Source organism: Lycium ferocissimum, chromosome 7 (genome assembly GCF_029784015.1).
Source record: "Lycium ferocissimum isolate CSIRO_LF1 chromosome 7, AGI_CSIRO_Lferr_CH_V1, whole genome shotgun sequence".
Classification (NCBI taxonomy): Eukaryota; Viridiplantae; Streptophyta; class Magnoliopsida; order Solanales; family Solanaceae; genus Lycium; species Lycium ferocissimum.
In genome coordinates this window covers 50,964,396-50,975,218 of record NC_081348.1, presented here as the reverse complement: position 1 = coordinate 50,975,218, position 10,823 = coordinate 50,964,396, and the positions used below count along the sequence as shown (strand labels likewise).

The 10,823-nt window shown below is 35.4% G+C and overlaps 1 protein-coding gene across 1 annotated transcript; it reads left to right on the top strand.

Annotated features, from left to right (window-relative positions):
• The first annotated feature begins 332 nt into the window (after positions 1-332).
• On the top strand, positions 333-7,527 carry LOC132065585 (uncharacterized). Its single transcript, XM_059459032.1, has 4 exons — positions 333-1,936; positions 3,913-4,236; positions 5,951-7,095; positions 7,180-7,527. The coding sequence occupies exon 3, from the start codon at positions 6,247-6,249 to the stop codon at positions 6,862-6,864; it is 618 nt and encodes a 205-aa protein (XP_059315015.1). The 5' UTR covers positions 333-1,936; positions 3,913-4,236; positions 5,951-6,246; the 3' UTR covers positions 6,865-7,095; positions 7,180-7,527.
• Positions 7,528-10,823: the final 3,296 nt, after the last annotated feature.

Genomic DNA, 10,823 nt, shown 5'->3' with positions numbered 1-10,823 from the left:
CTTTTCTGTTACTAGTGAATCATGAATCGGTTCAAATGTTTTATTATTACAAAGAAGGTTTCGTTATAAGACACAACGTTGCCACACACACACAGCTCTCTCTATAGTATGACTCGGTTTATGTAACCTCCAAATACACTGCTTCTACTAGGATCTTATCAATTGTGAGATACTCCGGACAAAATTTTAAGAGAATGTTTGCATTCAAGAGGCATAATATTACTGATACCGGCTTTAAATATCGTTCCCGTAGAAGAATATCGGAATAGTAAAATAATTCTTCTCTTATGACTTAGTTACCATAAAAATTAAAACAACATAGTTACCATAAAAATTAAAACAACACCATCTCAAACAATATGTTTTTGTATTAAATGTTTCTTTAGTTGTAATATCAAGGGTCGGGTTATGACTCCTGCGTGATGATGATTTTCTGTAATTGATGTCTGTAGAAGGAAAAATTGGGAAATGAAGCCTTCTTAGATGTACCGTGCAAGTTTTTTTTTTTTTTCTCAACTTAATAATGCTGCCATCTCATGTATATGGGATGAGAAGGAAACTCTTTTTCCAGGAATTTCTACTTCTAAAACTCAAATGATAGTTAAATGAAGAACGTATTAGCCTTTTGTTTTATCTTATAACATGAGCTATTCTAACTGATATTAGATATTCTAACTGCTAAGGATTTGTATGTCGGACCTAGACTATTGTGGACCTCTAAAATATTTATCCATTCCGCACTTTCTATTTTGAAGGTCAAGGTTGCTGGGAAACTAAGAAAATTTCTTGGCATTTGATCATATCAAACCTGCCATCTGTGATTTGTCAAAAATTGAAAAAGGATTTACAAGTTGTTAGCTTCTGATTGGCGCATTATGTGGTGTTCATTTATTGAATACCCCTTTTTGATTTTTTTACAACACTGTAGCTCAGCATGAGCGCAATTTGTTGAACTTGTGTCTTACAACAAAACCTTCTTTCTACTAATAAAAGTAAAAAGAATGAGTTGAGATCTCTTAAGTGTATACTCTTTCTAGATTCGATGCAGTAAGGACTTGCAGGTCCTATTTCTAATACAGAAATACCTGGTCAAATTCTTATTGTTTAGCTCATCATGAATAGTCCTTTTCATATTCTTTTTTACCTAGCTAGAGCTAGTGTATTAATCAGGCATTTACTGTTTACTTTTATTTTAAATGGTTGAAAACCTTCCAAATTAAATATGAAGTATCACCAAAGTAAAGCTGTTTTTTTTCCACAAAGTCATTTTTTACTGTATTAATTTTGCGTAGTTACTGTAAATTTGGTTGTTTCCCTCCATGTGATGTGCAACTTAATAAACAAAAATTGTTTCGGTCATTTTGTTTTAGTGTTCCGCCTTCCCCTTCCCCTTCCCCTTATCAGTTGCTCACTGCTAATGTTAATTTCAATACCTAGATTAAAAAAAGTAGGAGTCTTGCTGCCATTCTTTCTGTTAACCAAGTGTCAGGGTTACAGAAAATCATATATAGATGCACCAAATATTTAAGCTTGTATTTGTCATATATAGAAGTTATCCGCTTTGAGAAAACTCTTTAGAAACTTTCCCTTTCATATCAAACCTTTCACTGTAGGTCTAACAAAATGAGCTCCGACCGAACATGCAATAGCTCCTCCTGGACTAAGGAGGAAGACAAAGCATTTGAGACCACCCTTGCCATTTATTCTGGAGATAGCAATCTACTGATGAAGATTACAGCAGCAGTTCCTCGGAAATCTCTTACCGAAATTATTCAGCATTATAATGACCTTGTTGAAGATGTCAATGACATTAAATTGGGAAATTCCCCCTACCTAAATATGGGAGAGTGCAAAGTTGTTCCAGCCGCAGAAGTAGATTATCAGGAGCAGAGGTAGAACGGTGGAAAGGGATTGCTTGGACTGCAGATAAACACAGGTGATGCTTTTCCTGCATATTTTGTAGTTACCAAGTTTGTTTGCTTTGAAACATCTGGCTAAATTGATGATTATTTAATCTCTACAATAATGTGTTTCTCGATAATTGAATAAGCTTCAATGATTAAGAATAAGTTGCATTTTTAAGAAGCTCTATGCAACAAAATGCTTCTTTGGCAATAACTGATTAGGTCAAATAGACCAGCAAATTTATGTATTGGACAAACTTTCCAGTATATGGTACTTATATTACTATATTACTCTTTCCTTTTCTGGTGGAGAATGGGCTTGATTAACACCCCCCTCCCCACAACTAAAAAAAGAAAAATAAAAGGTCATTAGACACTTCAACAGAAAGCATTCTACTGATTTCAGCAAAGCTCTACTTTTCTGTTAGAAAATACTGTTCGATTTACATGTGTGAAATGAGTTGCACCTTACTAGTCTAGATTCTTCATTTGCACCTTATGAATTTTGAATACCATGCGAAGACCGAAAAGGCAGTTAGATGATGGCAATAAATGATTAGGTCAAACAGACTAGAGCTAATTCATGTATTGAAAAAAAATTCAGTATACACTAGTTATTTTTCTCTTTTTTCCTCCATGCTATATATTTATCAGGTTGGTTTATCTAGCTATAGTTTGAGAATTTGGGTCGGATTCTTAAGTTTTCTCCAATAAATCTATGCATACACCTAGTTTTCAGTGACCGAAGGTTTGATGCTGCAGTTAATCCATTCAGAAGCTAAATTAGAGCATCGAATGACGGTACAGAATTTTGATTGACTGTACATAGTGACAAAGTCGGACCTAGATGGACCTCTAAATTTATCCTTTCCGCACTTTCTATTTTGAAGGTCAAGGTTTCCTGGAAACTAAGAAAATTCTTGGCATTTTATCATATCAAACTTGTCATCTGTGATTTGTTTAAAATTGAAAAAGGATTTACAGGTTGTTAGCTTCTAATTGGTGCAATATGCGGTGGCCATTTCATGAAGGCCCATTTATGTTTTTATGACATTGTTCTTCCACAAGAGACATTTTGGAAGTTATTCACCTTTTTGGAATATTTTCGAGTTACTTAAAATATTTAAGTAGTTTAGTTGTTAAAAATGGAGAATTTGTTCGCCAATCAAAACAAATGGGGACTTTGTTCTGCCAAAGATAGTACGATTCTGTAGACTGGTGCTTTTGTTGATTGGGATGTGGAGCATTTCGTTAGAATTTTATGCCAAAATATTTCGAAATCGGATCTTTTGGTACACCATTTGTTCAACTAGCTAGTGCCCTTGGTTTACTTTATGTGGTGCTAGGCAAAAGGCAGATTTAGGATTTTAAGTTATTGAGTGCGAAGTACCACGACCTGCTCCTTTTTGTGCCAACTGGTGCAAACTTATTATAAATACATCCTCTAACTTTGTTTAACTATTTAGATCTCCTAATTATATAATCTTTTTGGACCCTATGCAGTTAGGGACTTGCAGGTCCTGTTCCTAATACAGAAATATCTGGTCAAATTGTTATTCTTTAGCTCATCATGAATATCCCTTTCCGTATTTTTATTTTTTTACCTTCGCAGAGCTAGTTCATCAATCGGACAATTACTGTTTAATTTTGCTTTAAATGGTTGAAAACCTTCCAAAACAAATGTAAAGTAGCTAAATATAGGAAAAACAGTCACCAAAATAAAATAAAAATTCCACAAAGTCATTTATAACTGTATTAATCTTGCTTAGTTAGCCAGTGGCCGTATTAATGTCTAATATATCTGTGAATTTGGTTGTTTTCTCCATGTCGAAACAAAAGTCGTTTTTGCGATTTTGTTTTAGTGTGCCACGTGCCCACTCCCCTTATCAGTTGCTCACCACTGGAGTTACAATAAATAGCAGGAGTCTTTGCTGCCATTCTGTTAACCGCTTTGAGAAACTCTTCAGAAACTTTCCTTTCTCTTTCGTGTTCAAACCTTTCACTTTAGATCCAACAAAATGAACTCCGACGGAACATGCAATAGCTCCTCCTAGACTAAGGAGGAAGATAAAGCATTTGAGAATGCCCTCGCCATTTATTCTGGGGATAGCAATCTATTCGTGAAGATTGCTGCTGCAGTTCCTACGAAATTTCTTCAAGAAATTATTCAGCATTATAATGACCTTGTTGAACATGTCAACGACATTGAATTGGGAAAATTCCCCCTTCCCAAATATGGGAAAATGCAAAGTTGTTCCAGCTGCAGAAGTAGATTATCGGGAGCAGAAGCAGAACGGCGAAAAGGGATTCCTTGGACTGCAGAAGAACACGGGTGAGGCTTTTCCTGCATATTTTGTAATTACCATGTTAGTTTGCTTTGAAACATCTCATGAAATTGATGATTATTTAATCTGTACAATAATGTGTTTCAATGTTTACAGTAAGGATTTAAAAGTTGCTTCTTTAAGAAGTTCTTTGCAACAAAATTCTTCTTTTTCCTGTTATTTTTTAGATTGACAACAATTCTGTCAATTTGGACCAAAATATTGACAGAAGCGATGTTATTCTTCAATCTGTAACTAAAATCTTTTCTGATTATATGTGCAAATGTATAGTAGAATCTAAGTTGATCTGGTGTGAAAATTTTAAATAAGAACGTGCTACACATAAATTTGGTGTCTGAAAATATGGAAGAAATCCCCTCTGCTTTGGTTAGTAATTTCTTCTTCAATTTTCTTTAGTTTTTCTTTTCTCAAGAAATATTAAAGGCAGTGCTTTTTTTTTTCTGTGTAAGTTTGTCTTTTTCATAGAAGAGTAGAGTACAGCTTGATATCTGTGTTGTAATGTAAGTCATTGCGTCATCGTATAATTGTTTTTTGCCAACAGTTGAGTGACGTACTATATACGGACACGGTACTATAGACATCAGAATTATAAAGACATTGGTTTAATCTAACTCATGCTGGAAAAACTTGTGAATTTGTTGCTGACAAGTGAATAATATAGGTCTATCGCTACCAAGCTTAGTTCATTTATAACTAAAAACCTCTAGTTCCTCGCCTTACTAGTCTATATTGTATTGTTTTGGCTGGGTGCAGGTGGTCAGTAGTGATAAATGCTTGCTGAAATAACACCGAACTTGAAAATTCAAACTTATTAGATGTGTTCATTGTATATAGGTGGAAGTAAAAAATGTCTAAATAATTGTAACGATCGTGAGTAGAATTTCAAAGATGCAAAAAAATGTGCTGATTGAGAGAATGCATTAGTTTTTAGCAGATATCATCTTGCGAATGCTGCGATGGATGTGTGGGCATACTCGGAGGGATAGAATTAGGAATGAAGATATCCGGGACGAAGTGGGAGTGGCATCTGTGGAGAACAAGATGCGGGAAGCGAGGCTGAGATGGTTTGGGCATGTGAAAAGGAGAGACATGGATGCTTCAGTGCGGAGGTGTGAGAGGTTAGCTATGGACGGTTTCAGGAGAGGTAAAGGGAGGCCGAAGAAGTATTGGGGAGAGGTGATTAGACAGGACATGGCGCAGTTTCAGCTTATCAAGGACATGACCTTAGATAGGAGGTTGTGGAGGACTCAGATTAGGATAGAAGGCTAGGTTGCTTATCCTTTCATCCTAGTAGTTGTAGTTTTGCTCATTCGTTTTGCCATTTGATTTCTGCTTATATTTGTTGGGATTTGTACTTTGATTATCTTATTTATCTATGATAGCTAATGCTCCTTTCTTTCTTTAATTATTCTATCATGACTTTCTCGCTTTTGTTATTCCTCGTTTTCATATTGTTTTTGATATGCTTGTCCCTATCTGACTTGTTGTCTTGTTTTCTCTCTTGAGCCGAGGGTCTTTCGGAAACAACCTCCCTACCTTTCAAGGTGGGGGTAAGGTCTGCGTACACTTTACCCTCCCCAGACCCCACATTGTGGGATTCTACTAGGCATGTTGTTGTTGTTATTGTTATCGTCTTGCAATTTACTTCCCGGATTAAATTCCAAGGCTAATAACTTTTTTTAATCTTCTATCCTTTCTTAGGTTGTTTCTCCAGGGGTTGGAGAAATACGGAAAAGGCAATTGGCGAAGTATATCGAGGAACTATGTGTTATCTAGAACACCAAGACAAGTGGCAAGCTATGCCCAGAAATTCTTCGGTCGACTAAATGAAAATGACAAGGCGAAGAGGAGAAGAAGCGTTCATGACATCACTAGTGTGAATGCTGCTGATTTGCTGAACCTCACAACGACAAAATTCTGACTGGTTGAAAGGACCTTGTGGAGGACAATTACAGTGGCCAATCACCGACTATGTGACTGAAGCTCTTGACACAGGGATGCCATCTTTACCAGGGCCAGTTACCAACTGCATGACTAATGCTATCGAAGGACCATCAGCTGTAAACCATGAGAAATTTCCCCTTGGTGCTTCTGTTGGTAGTGAATTGGATAGTTCATTTCCCGACGTGTATGAGTTCTTGCTAAGCATAGAAGATGTAATCACTGTACCGGCAGAGGGCACCTCTGGAGCGCGGCATAGTGTTGACCCTGTGAAATCTGCATCACTTAGCTTGCAACCATCTGTTGCTGGTGGCAACCGAATGTACAATCATCCAGTCACTAAAGTCGGGTCGCTGGAAGAGCTAATGAGCAAGCAGTTGGTTGGAGCCTCTCAAGCAGGTCCTGTTGTTAACACTGCAAGTTTTCCACCATCAGTTGTCGATCATATTGGAGTCCATGGTTGTACAGCTTCTAGCACTGGCGCTACGAATGGTCTTGAGAGCGCCATGGGAGCTCCCGAGGGAGGTTTTCCTGTTGATACTATGCAATTACCATCAATTCCTGGCACTAGTGGCAGTGGAACTTATCCAGGCGTAAAAACTAGCATCAAAGACGATAACATCTTTGATTTAGAAGACCTATTCCCAGATGACATAATTGGTTTTGGCAAATAATAATCTGTTGCTGGTTTCATTAGAACAACCACTGCTTTCAGTCCATGAGGTGATTATCAGTTCCTTCTCTTTCAGTCACTGCTCATGTATGTGATGATCTTTGGATTGGTAGTATCATAAAAGTGTCTGAAATTATGCGCTGATATATCTTTCTTGTTTCAAACAATGCAAATTTGGGGACGGCTTGTGGTAAATACTAGAGGATCTGTTGCCTGAACATTATCGACCCCGGTGAGATTCTGGCCCAACTTGCTTTAGTGTTGGTTGAGTATCCTTATAGAGTTTTCCTGACTGTAGCACTTTTTAATTATTCAGGTGATTCTGACATCATTAAGAATTGCCTGGTGACCAGTGAGGAAGCCATTCTGAATCTTGGAGAATTGAGCATTAGTTTTTTCATATGAGAAGAACAGCTAGTAGATGAAAATTTTACTTTATTGTGGTTACTGTCAAGATAGTCTTGATGGTATTGGAATCAATTTTTAATTTACTAAATGGACAATGATTTGTTGTGCCATATTTGACACTTTTAAGTTGTTAGTTTTTGGAATGTGCAACTCCTAGCTTGCTGTGAACATTCACCAAGTTGAATTCATCTAAAAAGCACTTGCATGATTTAGCACAACCTTGGAATTTGGCAGGTCAAATCTTGTTGGAGTAAAAAACATTTTGTTATATGAATGGAAGTTCCCATTGCCACTACACTAGAATCTTGTCTTATGTCAAGGGATTAATAGTTTATATGTAACCAAACAAGTTTGTTTTTGTTGCATTTACACAACTTAAAAAGTTAAACTATAAGGTAAATTATCTGTTACAACTTTTAAATATTTCACAGTTGAAAGGAATAGGATAAAGAAGTATAATAGTTGAAGAAGAATAGCTACAAGGTATGAATTGTAACTAAGTCAAAAGATATTTGTCAAGTGCTTTTATGTGTGAATAGTACTACTGCAGCAACAACAACAACATACCCAGGGAAATCTCACAATGCGGAGTCTGCGGAGGGTAAAGTGTACGCAGACTTTATCCCTATCTTGGAAGGTCAGGAGGTTGTTTCCGAAAGACCATCGACTTAAGAGAAAGCACGGCCAAAAAGATCAAATAAGGACAAGCAATTCAAAGCAGTATGAAAATGAAAATAACGAAAGCGAAAAAGCCTTCATAAAGTAGTGTGGAAAAAAAATGAGCAGTAGCTACCACAAATAATATAACAAGTAAAAAGATTCATAAGGGTTAACATGATCGTCAATGCAAATAAAAGGTAAAAATTTACTCGCAAATGTGTTTAAATTGGTTGTGGGATAAGTTTTTGCCCATTGACAAAGATATATTTTTCATTTAGGGTGTGTTTGGAATAAAGGAAATGTTGCTCCATCGAAAATGTCTTTTTGAAAAGAAAAAAAAGAGGCAATAAGTGAGTTTCTTATTTATTTTCTTGTGTTTAGTATGTAAGCAAAAATTATTATCTTAGAAGCATCTGTATATAGTTTAGATAAATATTAGGGAGGTGGGGGTGCGAGGTATGGTGTGGGTTGGTGGGCATGGAGGCTATAGGGATGGGGGTGAAGAAGAGGTGTGTTAAAGGGTGGGAGGACACAATTAATAAGGAATACCACTTGTGAAATTTGTTTTTCCTACTTCCACTATGGAAGTCATTTTCATCGTTTTAAGGAATTTGATTTTCTAGAGAAGTTATTTTTCAAAAATTTGACCAACCGAATACGGAAAAGTAGGGAAACATTTTATGCATCTCTGAAGTATAATATTAGAGAGATGTACCTTATTTAAGCTTCTTTAAAAAAAAAAAAAAATCGATTCAAATTATAATAATGGCTTTCTTGAACAAGGTTATGATAAATTAGACAAAAACCATTCATTGATCCTACCTCCTATTCTTTCATTTGTCAAAATTGCAATCCAATCTACTTACTAAAATCTAAACTAATCTAAATAGGAAGAAGGTCGGTAATAAAAGGGATTTTTTTTTTCCAATTAAGTCTGCGCATGAATATTGATCCACTTGACGATACTGATGTAACCATCCTCAAAAGAATAAGCCTCAATCTGATAGTTCAATGTGTTCGGAGACGACCTTTTCCTATATCTATGAATTCTAGTATATTCATAAATGATATACTACATTGAAAGAATTCCTTGTGTCTTCAAGCATTAAGGGGTTGATTGTATTTCTTGTAAATACAGTCAGACCTCTCTATAACGGCACCCGTATATAACAGCACCTTTCTATAACAGCAAAGACTTTTTGGAACCCATTTTTTATGTTATATTTTGCTTCTCTATAACAAAGATTTCACCTATCTAAATAATAACCAACTTTATAAAGATCTATTTCTTTTGTAAAATTACCCATATATGCAACTATCTTCTTTTTTTGGTAATATAATAATTAACCATATTTATAAAAATAGAATATCTATAGCTACCAATAATAAGAGTAGAAATTTTGACCAAATATTTGATCATTTAATACACTATTTATGACAAAAAATATCATATGAATATATATATTTTCATCATTAAACGATTTTCCTTCGTTATACAAAGTGTGATTAAGCTTAGAATTTGACAATTAAAAATGAAAATTAGATTTTATGCATCTTTTTTGCCTATAACTTAAGTATTATTTAAATGTCAATCATGTTATAGGTGTATATGATCATTCTCTATAACAGCTGAAAAATTTCGGACCCAACCATATTGTTATAGAGAGGTTTGACTGTATAATCATCTTGTATTTGAAATTCACTGAATTTGATTAATTCAAATTCATATATGGATTCATTGGTCCGACTAATTTAGATTCACCCAATTCACTGACCTGATTAATTCAAATTCACGCTAATTCAGCTTTTTGACACGTCTCACGACGAGAAATTCATTCATCTCGTGCTAAGGAGAAATTCGACTAGGTGGAGAAACTAGTTGAAAAATGTAACGTCATTGTATTAGACGTGTCATTTTCATGTCTCAGAAACTCAAAAGTAGTTGTTGCAGCTTGTTTTCACACGAAAAAAATACAAGCAGCAAACGCTAACCCAGGGTGCAGACACCTCTTGTATCATGATCAGTCTAGCAATGGTTGAATCAGTCTCAATCACCACATTTGTGAAGCCTTTATGCACACAGATTTCAGCAGCTAACTGAATAGCCATTATCTCTGAATACATATTAGTTTGAACAGCCAAAAATTGGATAGCAGCACACAAAAAATCACCAGCAGCATCTCTAAACACCACAGCCCCTCTCTGCCTCATCACTTTTTTTGTCACTCTATTCTCTCTGGTTGAGAAACTTGAGATTTATTAGAAATAAACAAACGTAGGTAACAAATGTGAACAAATCGAAATGCAGATTATACAAATTTATACTTACACGTATAGACACATATATCATATGTTTTGGGTCATTCACAAGTTCCTTCCTGTCAAACAGATTACAAAAATACAGTATATAGTAATAGTATTTGGCACTTCTCCACGCCCCTCCTATAAATGCCACTGTATCTCTGTAATGGCCGACAGAGATCCACCATTACCGAGATTCAATTGGATCCTCATGACGCTACTTAGCTTAGCCCCTATTGTTTATTATACATATGTATTGCAAAACTTAAAAGTTGACATAAATAATCTGATACAACTTGTAACTATTTGAGAGTTGAAAGGAATAGGATAATAGAATAGAATTATAATAGTCGAAGAAGAACAGCTACAAGGTATAAATGGTAACAAACTAAAAAGATATTTTTCTATTAATTGTCAAGAGTTTTATGTGAATAGTAACAAGTAAAAAAGTTCATGTGCGGTAACATGATCGTCAATGCAGATATTAAAAGGTAAAATTTTACTCACGAACTTGTTTAAATCGGCTGTGGGACAAGTCTTAAAACATTTTTTTTGGTAACTAACTTTGTGTATTAATCACCAAGAGGATAT

Excerpts from the sequence above, each read along its gene's own strand:
- LOC132065585 (XM_059459032.1), top strand. The coding sequence starts at position 6,247 with ATGCCATCTTTACCAGGGCCAGTTACCAACTGCATGACTAATGCTATC.